Source organism: Balaenoptera ricei, chromosome 20 (genome assembly GCF_028023285.1).
Source record: "Balaenoptera ricei isolate mBalRic1 chromosome 20, mBalRic1.hap2, whole genome shotgun sequence".
In the NCBI taxonomy this organism is placed as follows: Eukaryota; Metazoa; Chordata; class Mammalia; order Artiodactyla; family Balaenopteridae; genus Balaenoptera; species Balaenoptera ricei.
Window position 1 is genome coordinate 36,432,885 of NC_082658.1, and position 17,708 is coordinate 36,450,592.

Consider the following 17,708-nt stretch of genomic DNA (forward strand, 5'->3'; position numbering starts at 1 on the left):
AACCCAGACCTCCAAGGAAATTTTAGAAAAACATGTCAGTTCAGTTACCAGTCCTACCTGGAAAGGATATATGAAGTCTTCCTGGACAGTTTGAGCTGCACACCTGCCTTTGTAGGGAACCTGTGCTTTTGGCAGTCTCCTGGAAGAGGAACAGGGGTCTAACCTGAAGAGTCTAGGTGTGAACAAGGAGTAAAGAGACTTGAATTCTGGATTTGATGTTAATCGGTCAACTCATTTCTCCTTTCTGGGTCTGAGTTTCATCACTTGCAAAATAAGAGTTTGACTAGCTCTCTTGAAGACCTCTTGATGCTCTGGCATCCTGCGCATCTATGAGTATATGGAGATAGAGAAAGAGACCCCCAGATATTTTAAGGAGTTTCTTGGCTTGATGCTTATGGCATCAACGATGCAAAGGCATATGCATACATTTTTGATAATTTTAAAAATAAAAACTTCTTAAAAGCTTACCTTTAATTCTGAATTTAATCCTTCTGTATTATTAACCCAGATCAGGTCCCCAAGCCCTGCAAGAATCTTTGTAGGTTACAGAGCCCCTCCTAGAAATGATATTGAATTCTAACCAGTCTCTTCTGGGTTTCCCTTTCATTGTTTTTTGTTTTGTTTTGTTTTGTTTTGTTTTGTTTTGTTTTGATAGTATATGAATTTGTGCTTCTTAGCACAGAAAAACATCTGCAACATAGAACTGGGGCCTTTAAGATATCGAAGAGCCTTGATCAGGGATGGGTATCTACCTACAAAGCTGTCAGTTACATCAACCCCAGAAATACACATAACAGGAATCTACATAAGCTGTGTTCGTCCAGGCCATACCAGCTGAAGCATAAAAATAGAGTCATAATAACAAAAAAGATTTTCTACAGCTCCACCCCCACCTGCAATTACAAGAATTCCATTTCTTAACCCATGCAATAATCTGACTCCTTGCAATAATAATAATTATTGTCTTTCTATTATAATAAATTCTGAAAGGTAACCCTTAAACCTCCTGTCCTCTATACTCCATTGCATAGGCGGTACTTTGCCTTTTGTCCTCAGTAAGATTTTTTAAAAACGTGCTCTCCACTTCAACTCACTCTTGATTACAGAATCTTCTCCTTCAGCTCAAGAAGTTCTTGGAGCTGGGCCACGATGACTGTGCTGAATTCAAAGAGCCTCTTCCTTTCATCACTGACCCGCTTGAGCTGGATCAAGCCACTGTACCTCAAAAACACCTCTTTCTTTAGGATAAACTTCATTCCCAGTAGGCTCCTGGGTCCCTGAGTAAAGTTCTTTCCCAGGAGTCCTTAATGGACCCTCCCATTAGCCCACCATACAGCCCAGATGTGCTTAGATCACAGACTGAACAACTTTAGAATTTCAAACGGGGCTCTTTATTTTATGTTTATTAGAGGCTTCCTAGAACACCTTCATCTGATATCAGTAACATGAGAAGGGTTAGGCTGTCACAAGCCATTGCAGTTAAACACTGAGGGGCTAGAGGGAAGCCATGATGGTCAGTGTGCCCTACTCAACTATTATTTCCATTGCAACAGCTCTTGGATTTGGCCCCCCAAGGTACTGACCCCCATCGCTTTTCATAATGCATCAGCCCCCTTCTGAGGTCATTTTCTTCCTTGTCTAGCTTATATTACTTAGCCCATCATAATCACTCCCTTGAAAATCCTCTAAATTTCTGGCTACTCTCTCCCTCCATATTATCTATTTGGAAAAAAATCCAAGCCTGGATGAATCCAACATGTCTACACACTGTTACAGAAAAAAACATCACTGAAAAGGAGGGGTGAGGTATGATTGGTTTTATGTTAAATTCATGACTACAATTCTCACATGTAAGGTTACCTTGTGATCCCATTCCATTTCTCCACTAAATTCACTTTCCCAAATTACAAGGCAACTATTTAAAACCTTCTCCATTCTACCACATCCCTTCCCCTTCCCCACATTCTCCATCCCCACATCAGGGGACACTTTACTGTATAACTCATTAAGAAAATAAATGGGAAATAATTCTTTTTCCACTGCCAAATTGAAAAGCCTCCTTGCACTGATGTTACTTTCTCTTCCTCCCCCCCTCCCCATTCCAACAGATAAAGCCTCACTCCTCCTACCAAAGGCTCATTCCCTCACATGTGCTCTGGATCTCAGTTCTTCACTCCCTCCTTCAGCTACCAATCTCTCTTCTCTTCTTTAGAACCAAACTTCTTGAAAGAGTGGCCAACATTCTCCTTTTCCATTTACTTCCTCACTTCCCATTTAGTTCTAAGCTCCTTCCCTGACTTTTGCTACCACCATGCCTACCAAACTGCTCTCTCAGGCCACCAATAATCAGAGGCAGATGATGCGCATAAAGCTTGAGCTTCGGGGACCCTCACTTGCATGATCCCCTGTGAGTGTGGGAGTCGTGGAGTGCTTAGGGAGGGGAAGTTGGGTTACAATCTTTGTGATAAACTGCCTAAAGAAACCCAGGAGGGAAAGGGGATCAGAAATTCCAAATACTCCAGTATTTGGGGAGATTTTCTTTCTCAGTCTAAATACTCACTTTTATTTTTTTAAAAAATCACTTTTATACCTAACTTTCATATTTGTAATTTTGTATTCTTTATCTTAAAGAGGACCCCAAAATTGTGTGGTACAGGCCCCTACAAAACCTGGATCCATCCCTGCCAATGACTTCAGTTTCACTATATCCAATTGACACTTTTAAATCCTCTTTGCAACTGACATCTCAGCAGCATTCGATACACTTGGTCCTGCTCTCCTTTTTTAAACTGCCACATCCCTTGGCTTCCATGACTCCACACTTTCCAGATTTTTCCAACTTCCTGGCCTGTCTTTCTCAGTCTCCTCTGCTAGCTTAAATGCTGTTTCCTCTGCTTGGAATCCTCTTCTACTTCTTTGTCTCACTAATCCCTACTTATCCTTCAGATCTCAGCTTCATTTTTATACTTCCTCAGGGAGCCTTTCTCTGATCTCCCAATTAAGTGAATCACTCACATAGCACCTAGCATTCTTCATTCAGAATGGTGATCGTAATACCATTAGTTAATTATTTGTATCATTATCTGGTCACTGACCAACTTGGACTGTGAGTCCCTGAGCCCAGGGAATGAATCTGCCTTGGTTACCACTATATCCCCCATGTGTGGCAATGTGGCAGATCACCCATAAGTACTGGCTGGATAAATAAATGTATTTATCAGTCCAACCCCTGTACCCCTAAGATCACACTTGAGGGTACTCTATCTAACCAAAGGGAAAAGGGATCACAGAAATGTACCTCATGCCATAGTTACCACCTGGAGAGCTCTCCAGCCCTGCACAGTGACCAGTGCCCCCTAGTACTTAACAGTTACCCCTTTCAGTGCCCATCAAAGGTCAGAGCACCACCTGCTTAAACAATAGGAGTCACTTTCATCTTTTTTTGTAGTACCTATTGCCCAAACTCCTTGCTGACCTTTAGAATGAAAATGTCTAGAAATACTGAAGCCACTCTTTTTTTTGGGGGTGGGGGGGAAGGGCGGGGGGTGACAAGGCACAGAAAAAACTTTTCAGAAGAGGAAGAAACATAAATTTGGAGAGATTTACACTTAATATTTTAGATCTCTTTACTAATCTAACATGTCTTACAATGTTCTGAGAAAAGTTAAAAGGCATTCTGAAGTAGCTTGATTGGCATCAGCCATACATAAATCCTATTGTTTTACCTATGGTGTATCTCATTTTACTCTCGCCCCCTTTCCAGCATCACTACCACTGCTTCATTACTCCAGTTATGTCAAAAGCCTCCAAAGTCATCCTCCTGCTTCGGGTCTTAACACCCTCCAATCCGTTCTCCACACTCCTGCCAGCGTAGCCAATAAAAGATGCTGACCATGTCATTCCCTGACTCATACTCTTTCAAGAGTGGCGCACACATCTTCTCATGGCACACAAAGGCCTTCCTTGCCATCTTTCTCCCCCTCCTCCGTTTCCATGGCACCCTGACTTACCTTCATCAAGTGCATACAAAACACTGTGCATCCTGCGCCTTATTTTCCAGTTTCTGTTCTATAGGGAGGTTTTTTTAAAACTAATTTTTATTAAGAGTATAGTTGCTTTACCATGTTGTGTTCGTTTCTACTGTACAGCAAAGTGAACCAGCTATACGTATACATATACCCCCTCTTTTGGGATTTCCTTCCCATTTAGGTCACCACAGAGCATTGAGTAGAGTTCCCTGAGCTATACAGTAGGTTCTCATTAGTTATCTATTTTATGCATACGAAGGTTCTTTAATACATGATAATAAATAATAATCGTGAAACAACTTTCATTTATCTAACAGAGTAAGTGCCAGGCACTGTGCTCAATAAGTGCTTTCCAAACTATATCTCATTTTATCTTCACCACACCATAATGAGAAAGTACTAGTATCGATATTCACTTAACACATGATAAAACTGAGGCCTAGAAAGGGAAAATAACTTGCCCAAGCTTGCACAAATAGGAAGTAGCAGAGTCTGGATACAAACCCTGATCTGTATAACTCCAAAGCCTGTATTCTTTCCAGTATGTCATCATCTTATTGTGCATTCGTTTTACAAAAAGCAGACAAAAATTTTAAATAGAGCAAATTATATACGTTACAGTTAAAAAAGAAAAGGTAAAAGTCTATTCTGTATCATTTGGAGCCTATCTAGGAGAAGTGGTCTTAAATTTTATTTGGAAGAAGGTAAAGTATGAATTAATATTACCTAGGTAGGAGAGATAAGTATCTGCCAGCATTAGGATTTAAAAAAATAATAATAATAAGATTAGAAAGCCTGTAAGTGGCCAAGACCCCACATTGTTTTTCCTACTCTCAGGAAAATGGCAGAGGCCCCAAGAGGCAGAAGGGCATAGTCCTCTTACACTGAGAGATACCCGAACTACTTATCCTCAAAATACAGGAATAATCTGAAACTAGATTGGGTTATATTAAACTTTCCTCCTCCACAGATTTTATTTTTTTTCTGCAAACTCTTATTTTATTTTTTATTGGAATATAGTTGATTTACAATGTTGTGGTAGTTTCAGGTGTACAGCAAAGTGAATCAGTTATACATATACATATATCCACTCTTTTTTAGATTCTTCTACCATATAGGTCATTATAGAGTACTGAGTAGAGTTCCCTGTGCTATACAGTAGGTCCTTATTAGTTATCTATTTTATAGAGACTAGTGTGTATATGTCAACCCCAATCTCCCAATTTATCCCTCCTCCCCTTTCCCCCCTGGTAACCATAAGTTTGTTTTCTACATCTGTGACTCTATTTCTGTTTTGTAAATAAGTCCATTTGTACCATTTTTTTAGATCCCTCCTCTACAGCTTTTAGAAACGAGTGTTAGTGAGCTAAAGCCAGGTAACAATTCATGAATACTATGTCTTTTTCATTTTTCAAGGGGGGGGAAAAGGTTTCCCCAAAATTTTACTCTTCTTTTCCAGGCCTTCATATCTCTATGCCAGACTTCCTTCAACTTCCCATGTCACCCCAAACTGAATAAAAGTCTCTAAGTATTGTGCATCTGTCTAGGGTTTATTGACAGACCTGTGATTTGTTGTGGTTATAACCTAGAGGCATTCCTGTGAGCCATCAGATGGCTTTTATTTATCTTTACCTTGTAGAATCCTCAGGGTTCCCAGATCTCCTAATCTTGATTGCAGAGCATGACAGGTATTAACATGGTGTGTTTTTCCTTTAGGCACTAAAGAACCCCAAATTTGCCCCCTTAGAATGTGGTTGCAACTTATTTTCACAAAGATATTCTTCTTTTAAATTGGGCTCTTCCCAGAGCTAGCTATCCAACCCAATTTGCTATCAATAAAGAATTTCAGGAAGACTTTTAGTGTTTCTTGTTTAGAGCATTAGTCAACATATCCAAAGTTAACAGTGAATCACTGATAATAACTCTGCCTAAATGAAACGACCATCTCATTCAATGTCCACTCACCCACTTTGATCCAAAGCAAATCAAATTTTCCAGTGTCCTAATGATGTTACTTCAGTCAACAAAAATTTCTTGAGCTATTACTATGTACCAGGCACTGTGCAAGGAACCCAGAGAAACAGAGATGGAAAAACCATGATTTCATGACATGTACATCAATACGCAGGAAAGTCAGAGTCATGCTAAGATACAAGTTGGTACACGAAGCAGTATGGGACAAAAAAGGAGATGATAAATTCTACCTATGAGAGTTGAGAAAGTCCTCCCAGAGAAGGTGAAACCTGGGCTGAGTGCTGAAAATGAGTAAGTATAAACCAGGGTGGAATTCCAGTTGGAGCACTAAAGAAAGCCCATACCCTGCCTACTTGTATCAAGCTTGAAAGTTTACAAAGCACTTTCTCATACATTGCTTGACTTAATCCACCAATCATTCTATAAGGTAAGGATTAGCATAAGGGATGTCTGAGCTGTAAGGACTCTTAATTTTAGATGATGAAACTCAAGGCCAGAAAGAGTAAGTCATTTTTCAGAAGTCTAAGTGTTAATGAACAGCAGCCAACCCTGAAACTCAACACCAGGATAACTAAAAGCTTAACAGCAGTAATGTGCTGGAGCCAACTTGTACTCACTTAGGAGAGCCAACAGTTAAGTATTCAGAGATTTTCAAAGCCTGTTGTCACAACCTTTGGTAGCTTGAAATAGGCTACTGTGGGAGTATTTACACCACAGAAATTGGCATATTATATATCAAGCCTTTTTTTTTTTTTTGATGGCCAGTTTACCAGCATGCCATTGATGATTGGCCAGTACTACTTTGCAGCAAACTGCTTTATATAAGACTGTAGTACTACACAGGGCTGGATTAAAAGCCTTACCCAATTACTTCTCTATGATTTAGAAGTTAATTGTTAGAAAGGGATAATCTGACTGAGTAGTTAGGCCATTTTTAAAAACAGTAATCATGCCAAATGAATTTCTATAACATGTCAATAATTATTTATGAAATTTCTTATTTATGTGTTCTGTCCTTGCAAATTAAGAAGAAAAAAAAAGACATAGTCCCTACCTATGAGGAACGTTCCACTGTTTTTGTAAATGTGAATACTGATCAGCTGGCTCATTCATTTTTAGGTCATCCTTATCACTTTCACAAATTCCAGTTCTATTTTTGCACTCCTGCTAACAGGTTATCTTGTCAGCATTTATGTGAGCTCACAAAAATAACAGCCAGGAGCTCTGAGATGATTAATTATTTTAAAAAGCTATAGATATTCAAAGTAAAAGGGTGTTTTATCCTATTCACCCAGTGCTCTAAGTTAGAAATCTTCAAACCTTGCATATTTGTAAAACTGCTTATTTTAATAACATCTACCTGGGCCCCTTCACATTTAATGTGGCATCCTTCTCTTCTTACCTTTCTAAAAGTATTGTCTACCTTGTTGACCTAGCTCACAAACAATTTTAACAAAATTTTAAATAAACAGAACTCTCTGAAATGCAGATAAGTCAAACCAGGCCAATCTCCCAATTAAAGTATCTTGAAGGGAATGTGCAGTCATTTGGGGACCTGTACAATGTGCTACATTGTCAATTCACTTCTTCATTTTAAACAACCCCGCTTCATACCAGCTTACTGTAGATCTCTTGAAAACTCCACAAGTAGCATACCTGAAATATCAAGCATTTTTCTTTAAAACATCTGGGATTCTCTTCAAGTGCTGGTAACTGAGGTTTATGTGCTGGTGTGTCTATGTGGGTAAGAGATATTTACAGGTATTAAATTTGCTTTAAAAAAAAACATAATTTTTTTGCCTCTTGCTATAATCTTTGCAGGCTTATGGTGAAAACATCTTCTTTGAGCTTCTGTTAAGTACGCTTGTATGATGCTACATATTCTATTATAGGTTTAAGTCTGCTCAACAACAACCACCAAAAAACAGCTTCTCAGAAACATCAGATAATTATTCAGTGTCTTTTGTTGCAGTTATGTTGCTTTGTTTGCACATCATCTAAGCTACCAGAAATCTGTTTGTTTCTAGAATTTACTTGGGACACACAATTTGGGAAGAGTTTACTATGAACCCATTAAAGACCGGCATGGAAACATCATCATAGTCACCATCAGAGAGGTGGAGATGCTCTATTCATTTTTTAATGGCAAATGGATACAGATCTCAAAGCTGCAAAGCCAGAGGAAGTCTCTCTCAACACCTGAGGAGCCAACAGCCTTAGACATTTTACTGATAACCATCCAGGTATGTAGTCTTTTCAATTTTCCTAATAAAAGTTCCACACACACTTATTGAGGCTCTAGTGAAATATATCAAGAGCCATTTACATATGCAGTAATGGAATGAAGAGGTCCAGAGACATGTCATTGTTTGTATTCCACACATAGGAAAGACTGAAAAGCATCAATCAGCTCGTCACTTCTATAACGCCCTTCCAAGGCCCTAAAAACTTCACATTCATAATTTTGTATTCTTTTCCTTAAGAAAAGCACAAAAAATTGTATCAGCTTAAGGCCCGACCAAACTTGGATTTGCCCCTAGACACACAGCTAGAAAATGGCAGAGCTGAAAGTTGAACTAAGATCTTCTGATTGGAAGCAGGCTTCTTTCTGCTATATTATATCACATTTGGAGGCAGGAGTTATGATTTTAATGAGTGAGGGATGGGAGATGAAATAAAAGACGAGTCACCTGAGAACTAAATAGCCACCAAAATTCAAAAATCAGGCAGCTGAGATCCAGTCTCTTAACCTGGATGGCAGAGCTAGGATACAAACCTATATCCTGTGCTCCTGAGTCTAGCACTCTCTCCACGCCACCACATTGCCTCACATGTTCTTATGTAAACATGGGCTTCAAGCTGTTTCTTTTTCCTTCTTTTAAACCCAGTGATGGGCATGAGTTCTGTAGAGCTCTCCAGTTAGGTGGCAAAGCTAGGAGAAACAACTACCTTGAGGCCTACACAACCAATGGCATATATCGACAAGACAGCCAATCTGGAGTAATGGGGAAGAAAGGGCTCAATCTCAGACAAACAAGCCAAACCCAAGTCTTGGCCCAGTAACCCCTCAGATCACCCTAAACAGCTAAGTAACCAGCCTGCTGACTTACTTTCATTCTCCACTGAGGGGCGGCTAGTACAATAATCTCACCTTTCTATTACTTGCTCTGGCCCAGACCAGGATAAAGTCCAGTGTAGCAAAGGTAAGCCAATTGGTCAAAGCCAATACCTCTGGATTTGATTTCATGGAATTTGGGTTCATATGAAATTTATAGAGGGTGAGGGTGGGTGGGTGTGTGTGTGTGTGTGCGCGTGTGTGTAGGTGGGAGCATGGAACACAGACACATTCGTGGTTCCCCTCTTCACCTTTTATAAGTAAGTGCTAAAAGAAATATTTACAAAATCATAATAAATTGAGCTTTTACAGGGTGACTAATACACTAATCCCCTATAGGGATAAATTGGAGTCTGGGCTACCTTTGCTCCTAGAAACACAGCACAGGCCCCAGCATGATATAATACCTGGTTTCTCCTAGACTTATTACATTAAAAATGTGTTACAGGTGCAGAAAAATTCCAATCTGGCAAAAAGTTGTTAGAGAAGGAGACCAAAAATAGAGGCAAGATCAGGTTTCCACACAGATCCAAGTGGAAAATTTACCCCCGCTGACTGGCACATTCCTGCTTGATGTCATTCCCACCCACCCCCTACTCTCCTTTTTTTTCCTTCTACTTTTTCTCTCTCCCCTCCTTCCCATACAGGTCTTACACTGGAGAGGAAATGGGGGAATAAAACTACTAGGGCGGTATTCAATTACTCCTAGACTTAACATTTAATTATGTCAGGAGGTAGCCCCACCAATTCAACATAGAGATAGGTCTTGGTGGTTGACCAAAGCAGGCTGGGTAATTCCCACAATTCCAGGCCACAAACCACTCTTTTTTCTCAGGGTCATAAGAGTGATGACCACCAGGCCTTCTGATTGGAAGCCTGAGCTTCTTTCTGCTACATCACACCACATTCTGAGGCACCACTTTGGAATCAGGCTGACTGGGTATGATTCCTGACTCCACCTTTTCTGGTTATGTGACTAGAACAAGTTACTTAATTTCTTACCTCCTGTATTTCCTTCTCTGCAAAACAACCTACTTCACTGGGTTCTAATGAAGATTAAATGAGTTAAATACATAAAGCATTAGAAGAGTAGCACAAAGTGAGTGCTCAATAAATGTTAGTTATTTTTATTATTTCTCTACTCAGAAAAATCCAACCAATGCTAGGCTCTCCCTCAGGGCACACTCAATCCATCTCCTCCTCATCCCTACTCTCCCAGGAGACCCTAGGTACTGGCTCAGTCATTTCACTACTTCTTCTACCTTTTCATAAGAACTAAGGAAAAATTGTATAAAGACTATATGATCCACAATGGAGTTTTCAAAACAAATAAGGGCTTTAACAAAATCTGGGCCCATAACTAATGTACTAATCCTTTAGGGCCCCAGGGGACCTCCAGGGTCTAACCCGCTCAAATTCCTGACCCTCTCAAGTCCCAGACCTTCATAACAGGCGCCTCTCTCATATATCTGGAAGGGAGAGAGAAATCCTTCCCACACTTGCCTGGGAAGGAAAAGAGAGTTATTACAGACAAGTTAGAATCCCCCTGAGCAAACTAACTGGCAACGAGAGTACAATTGACCCTTGAACAAACAACATGGGGGTTAGGGGTGCTCACACCACCCCCCCAGTAGTAAATCCACATATAACTTTTGACCCCCCCCAAAATTATAATGTGAAAAAGAAATTCATATTTATTTAGAGGTGTAACAATTCATGCATTGATAATAAAGAAGCAGCAGTATGACTGCTTTATGGTAGCCTAGTGTGATTGATACAATTGCTTCACGGTAGCCTAGCCTATATACACTTATGAACGGTCATAAAATTTTTACAGCATACAGTATTATAGTCACATTCATAATACAGTATTGGAAACACTGTTACTTTTTTTAAAAAACCACTTACCTGTGATGATAGGCTGATAGGCAGTTTCTCCAATTACAAGAGACAGGCATACTGTATGGTAATGTAATTCTTTGAAAGAAAAGTTATAAAACAGTAAGAAAACTAAAACATTATTAATTTTACATTAACTATTACTCACCTTTTGCCTATGTAAGGATAGGTTATCCACTTCAATACAAGTCTAGCACAATACAAGTGTGCACAATGTTCCACACATATATTTTTGTATATTTACTGAAATCCAGGTATAAGTGCACTTACACAGTACAAACCCATGTTGTTCAAGGGTCAACTGTGTTTCCAACAGAAAGGCCCCTCTCAGGTGCTGAGTTTCTCTGACCATAATCTTCAGGGGTCACTTCAATAACTGGAAACCTCCAGGTTTCCAAGTTTTCTCTGAAGATTAATCTCTCACATTTGTACTACACTTTCAAGTTTATAACACTTTGTCACATCTATATCATTTGATCCTCATGAAAACCCAGTGAGGCTGAGTGGGAAATCTGTGTCCAATTCATAAATGAAGCTATGGATTTCAGGGAAGTAACTCACCAAGGTCATATCAGCCAAAAAAGCAGCCTGTGGGACAAAGACACAAGTCTTCTGACTCCTAGCCTGGTGCCCTTCCCATTCTGCCATGCTGCTTTACACACCTTCCCCGTCCTTTTCTCTAGATCCTTTTTAAAAGTGTGATCCTAGAGAAGCTGTGGTGAAGCTTGCCCTCCATCTCCATCCCATCCCTGCTTTCCTTCTCTTGATCTCCTTAGGCATTTCTTGTCACCTACAAGGACCCAGCATCTTCTTCTTACACCTGAGGTGCCCAGAACCTACTATCTCTTCTGCCCTTTTCTGCTTTTTTCCTGCACATTCCTGCTCTCTCTACCTCCAAGGAACCCCTAGCAAGGGGATCAAAAACTACTGGAATCAGGAAGATTAATGGAAATGAGTCAACTGGGCTGGATATAAGAAACAACTGGGGTCACACAAAAACTTGTTCACCAATGTTCATGGCAGAAGTATTCACAGTAGGCAAAGAGTGGAAACAACCTACATATCCAATAACTGATGAATGGATAAACGAAAGTGATGTATTCATATAATGGAATATTATTCAGCCATAAATGAAGTACTGATCCATGCTAATATGGATGAAAACATTATGCTAAGTGAAAAAAGCCAGACACAAAATGCTACACAATTAAATATTCAGTACAGGCAAAGCCATAGAGACAGAAAGTAGATGAGTGGTTCCAGAGGCAGGAAGAGGAGGGACTGGGGAATGACAGCTAACGAATGGGAGTTTTCTTTTTGGAATGTTGAAAATAATCTGGAATTAGATAGTGGTGATAGTTGCACAACCTTGTGACTATAGTAAAAACCAATGAATTTCACACTTTAAAAGAGTAAATTTTATGGTATGTGAGTTATATCTCAATATAAAAAAAAGTGGAAGTAACAAAGACTATAGTAATCTGAAGAGCCCTTGTCTCATCTAAAGAACAGCCCTATTCAGCCTCAGCTAATTGCAATGGAAGAAAGTGGTCCCAATGTTGAAATATTTTTCAATTTTTAAAGAGAAGTTGAAAGTCCAGAGTTTTGGATAAAATCTCTTTATTTTTAAAAGTTAGAAAATAATTCAGAAAATTTACATTCTTGGCAGCCTATATAATCTTGGGCCACAGGCCACCATTTTATGACCTCTGCTAACCCTGGACAATTCAGCTTCCATACCCTATCCAACAAAACAAAAGCCCTGTAGTAACTGGAAAAGCAACTACATATTGTTCCTCTAACAAGCTCTTAGGATATCTGATCAATGAAGAGAAGAAGGGTATAGCCTCCTGGTCACTGCACCAACACAACATATTCTCTCCCAGAGGTTCAGCCCCAGACCCCCACTACCTCTGGGCCTCTCACTTCATAGTTAATAAACATTTTTTCAGCACCAGCTAGGTGCCAGGAACTCTTCTAGGTGCTATAGGAAAAACAAATGAATAATTCAAGGTCCTTTCTTTCAAGTTCAGTCAAGGGAGGGAGACAGACTTGTACACAAATCAAGGTAATACAAGGCAGAATTAAACCAGAACCTGCTAGCAGCACAAACAGTGTACTATGAAAACACAGACAAAGCAAGTATTAATTCTACCAGGAAATATCAGGGAAGGCGTTGTAGAAGAGGTGACATTTGGCTGAGCCATGAAGGGTAAGTTAAGTTTACCAGGTGGAGAAAAAAAGAAAAAGAGAAAGACAGGGAGGAGGGAGAAGAAAGGATGGGGGGAGGGAAGAAGAAAGGAAGAGAGGAAAGAAGGGAGGAAGGAAGGAATTAATTAAATAGAGAATTAAATTAAATAGAGGGCATGGTACAAAAAATTAAGGTAAAAGCTGGAAAAGTAGATCCCCCCCCTCCCTTGGGTCCACAATGGACCTTACACAACCTTTATCATACTGGGTTAAGAAAAACTTGCTCACATGTCTCTCTCACAAACTGAAATATGAGTTCCATGAAAAGAAGGATCATGTCCTATTCATCTTGATGTCACTGACATCCTAGCATAATGCCTGATACACAGTAGGTGCTCGATAAAAGTTGGTAGAATGAGTGAATTCATGAACCAACAAAGAATCAAAGAAGAGAGATTAGGCTATGTATGAGGAAGGAAAAAGCAATCCATTTTGGCTGGAGATAAGAGACACAAGAGGACTGTAGTGGAAGTAGAGACTAGAAATGCAGGTTAGAGGTCAAATCAGGCAATATATAAACCCACAGGCATTTGATTTGGCTTAGGAGGCCTTTCTAATGTACCTCAGATTATGTGAATAGGACAGCTTCTTTCTCTTCCCATGCATTTCTCAGGCTCCAAAAACATTCTGACTAATGAAGGGTAAATGACTATGTAAAGGCAGGAAAACACATAGTAGATGCTCAGTAATAGTCTTTAAAAAAATTGAATGAAAGAGTGAATGACTCCATCCCAGAATGGTGTTGTTTTTTACATAACCACAGTATGTTCCTAACTCACATTCTATTTGTGGTCAGTTCTGACCCCCACATGTTTTTTCTTATACTCATACCCACTCTATATTTGTACTCTTGGGTTTGGGTCTTTACAAGCACATTTTCTTATTACGTTTCAACCCTAATTATGATAGGCTCATTTTTCCAATGCATAAGGTCATTCAGAGCTTTATTACTATTTTCCAGAAAATCAAAACCACACCAAATTTGGGACCCACAAATTTGATACACACATTCTTCATTTCTTTGTCTGGAACATCAATAAACATGATGAACGGACTGGCTCTCAGGACCAGTCTCTACTGGGCCATCACTCAATATGTCCTACTATTGCCATACTATCCCCATCATCCACAAATCTTCAACCCTGATATTCAGCTTATTAAAGTCATGTGGTCAAGATTCTATTAATACTTTTCCCAGATTATCTAGTGAAACAGATTATACTGGAGACAACTCCCTGGTCTATGGATCTTGTTCTTTTGCTATTAGAAATTAAAGTTGTCTGTATGATTTGCCCATCACAAAACCATGTTGACTCCTATTTAGTGTCTCAGGGTTTCCTAGGTGACTGCAAATTGATTGACTGATGGTTTGTTTTCATTTTTCCCAAAGATCTATAAGTTGGTGGTTTTTAATTACTAGCGTCATTCTGTGTTTCTCCCCTTCCTGTTTCAAAGATAGGCATATTTGCCCTTTTCCAGTCTTTAGGGACTTTTCCAGTTCTCCATCACTTCTCAAAAATAATGACCTGTGGGTTTGTGGCCACATCTGCTTGTACAGCAAGCACCCCTAGGGTGCATATCGTCAAATTCTGCTGATTAAATACTTGCATTTTTCCTTCTCTCATTAACTGTTTCTCTCTCTTTGATTACCTGTTCATTTCTCAAAATTTCACCTTGACTGAACTTCCTCTAGTCAACTAATTATCTGCAATCTGTTCTGAAGAGACAAGATGAAAAAATTCAGCCTTATCAACCTCCTTATATTAATAAGAATTCCTTCCTTCTTAATCGTGAAGTCAAATTTTTCTCGTCTATTTCTTTGCCAAATATCTTAAAAGTTATTTAGTCTTTGCTTTTCGATACATGCTAGTTATGTCTTCCTTCCAACTGTGACCATTCTTATTTTGTCCCTCTTCTGCTATTCTCATACATTCTGTTTTAGGGACAAGGCCTGATTTCCACATGTTGCAAACCTATTACATACAGAAACAGTACTGGGCACTAAGAAGAAAAAGCAATTTTAAAAAAAAAAAAAAAAGCCCTGCCATTAATTTCATAGTCTAGTTCAAGAAAAGAACATAAAAGAAGAAAAATATAAGTTAAGTACTCCTTCCTGTGTATGCCTACATTGTCTCTATTATAAACTGGTTTCGGTATATTGTGATCATTCCTTTACTCATCTGTCTTTCTTGACCTCTTCAAAAGCAGGGATCATATAAGGTTCACCTGAAACCCCAATGTCTCCTATAGTACCTGGAACTCAATATGTTTGATAAGGATGGGACAAAGGAGACAATACACAATATAGCATATGTTAGATGTTACAGATGGTTAATTCTACAGAGGAGGGGTCATTTCTTCAGAGTATACTGTCAAGGAAGACCTCATACCTTTCTGTTCCATACTGAGTTCTATGTAAGTTTAAACTTTTTTTTTCCTCTTCTCTTTTGCCTTCCCTACATTTAGTGGTAGAGTTGATTCCCTCTTTTTTACCCCCTTTGAAAACTAGGCTAAACTCTGGCCTATAGAAATCCTTCCCCTATAATCAGTTTCCTGAGTCATCACTCCTACTCTGTTTCACCCCTACACTGCCCAAATGTATAAAAAGTCTTACCTACTGATATATGGGAGAGGGAGTGTCTGTATTACCAAGTATTTATTACCTGAGTTCCTGCAGTTGTATAGAGAAGCAAAAGTCACAACCTTAATAGTTCACTAGAAAACTGACCACATAGAAAACAAAACTCCACTCAAACATTCCTCTGTGCTTAACTAGGTTGGCACTTCCTATTGCACCAACTTCATTCAGTCTCCGCTGCCTATGGAATATTGTGATGTGACAATACAATGCAAATGCAGTGCAAATCTATTACAAGGTAAATTTTTAAACCTTGTAAAAGATACAGAATTTTGTGAAGCTGATGAAGATGACATGGAGACTAATCAAATCACATGCAAAGCTACTGACAATTGAGAATCTAGCAATGGTAGGCCAGTTAACAACTGAAGACCACACAATGAACAAGGATTTTAAAAGAGAATGACCTGAATATCAAATTTTTTTAATGCAAGGGGAAAAAAATATATGGAGCCTTCAAATACTCTTGCAAAAATTATCCTCTTCATGATCACATTGTGAAAGTCAAACATTAGGAACAGCATTTCAGCTATCACACAATTTAGTCTAAAATGTTAACCCAAGAATCAATACTTGATTCTCTCTTCATTCTCAGAATTAGTGATTATAACTCGAATGTTAATAAGATAAATAAATCTATTGCTATTGCTTGTTTCATTTTTCAAGATAACAAATCAATCAAATCCTTTTTTTTCTACTTACTATAAAATTTTGATCCTTTTCCTGACACCAATTATCCTGAAATAATGAGGTTTCCTATACTGCTTTGTCAGTTTTTACACTTGCAATTTGTTTTCCCCCAGCTAAACAATAAACCCTCCAAGGACAGAAATTATGAATTCTGTTTTTCTTTAGTATCTGCCTCCACCACCACCAGACCATTCCCAATCACAACCCACACACCTATTCGTGGAACAGAAATCTGAGGAAAGTAAGCATGCAGAATATATTAATGGCTGAGTACCTGACTTGGAGGCTAATTCTCCTGAAGGTAAGACTGGCTGTACCACCAACACATTCTCAACATTCATGGTGGTATCCAAGGTTTCTCACTAATTACTTAGCTACAGCTCCTTTAATTCATGACATGGTGTACCTAAGAAATGAAAAGAGATTGCCTTTTAATGTGTTTTTTGTTTTGTTTTTCCTCCTACAGGATATTCTCTCCTATCACAAAAGGAGTCATCAGCGTCTCTCTCCTGGATTATATCTGGGTTACCTAAAGCTATGTAGCTCTGTGGATCAAATCAAAGTTCTTGTTACCCAAAAGTTGCCTAACATTCTCTGCCATGTGAAGATCCGTGAGAACAATAACATTTCCAAGTAAGTGTGAGGAGTTTAGATTTTCCTCATGATGAAACAATGGCTAAGTGATGGGTTTGATGTGCCAGAAGGAAACTGAAATGTTACTTCTGAGTGAAGTTTCTATGATGAGAGGTCCTCAGGGGCCAGCACACTGGGGCAAAGGCATAGCTCAGTTTTAACATTAGGATAAGGAGGGCTTGTAGTATTGATTGGTGGAAGGAGTGGGTCAATTTAAAGGGGACACTATCCTTTCACTTTCCTCTATGCAACCACTGACATTCAGGTTAATGAATAGATGTCCTTTTCTTTCAGCACTGCTATTTCCAATATCTTTTCTCCACAACCTAAAAAGTCACATTTAAAAAAAGCACTTGTGTAAATGGGTTCTAGTAGAGTAACTGGTCTCTCCTTAACCTTAAAGGACCCTCCCTACCCTCATTGCCCCCACCCCAACCCCCTGGCCAAAGGACTTGGTATGTTTCCTACACTCTTTATGGTT

At 39.1% G+C, this 17,708-nt stretch overlaps 1 protein-coding gene across 1 annotated transcript in view; it reads left to right on the top strand.

Moving 5' to 3' along the window:
* Positions 1–17,708, top strand: part of ANKFN1 (ankyrin repeat and fibronectin type III domain containing 1) — a 138,748-nt gene that overhangs the window by 85,415 nt on the left and 35,625 nt on the right. The window contains exons 11-12 of the mRNA XM_059907590.1: positions 8,030–8,245; positions 17,061–17,227. Of these exons, the coding sequence (XP_059763573.1) occupies positions 8,030–8,245; positions 17,061–17,227 (383 nt within the window). The remainder of the gene's footprint in view (positions 1–8,029; positions 8,246–17,060; positions 17,228–17,708) is intronic.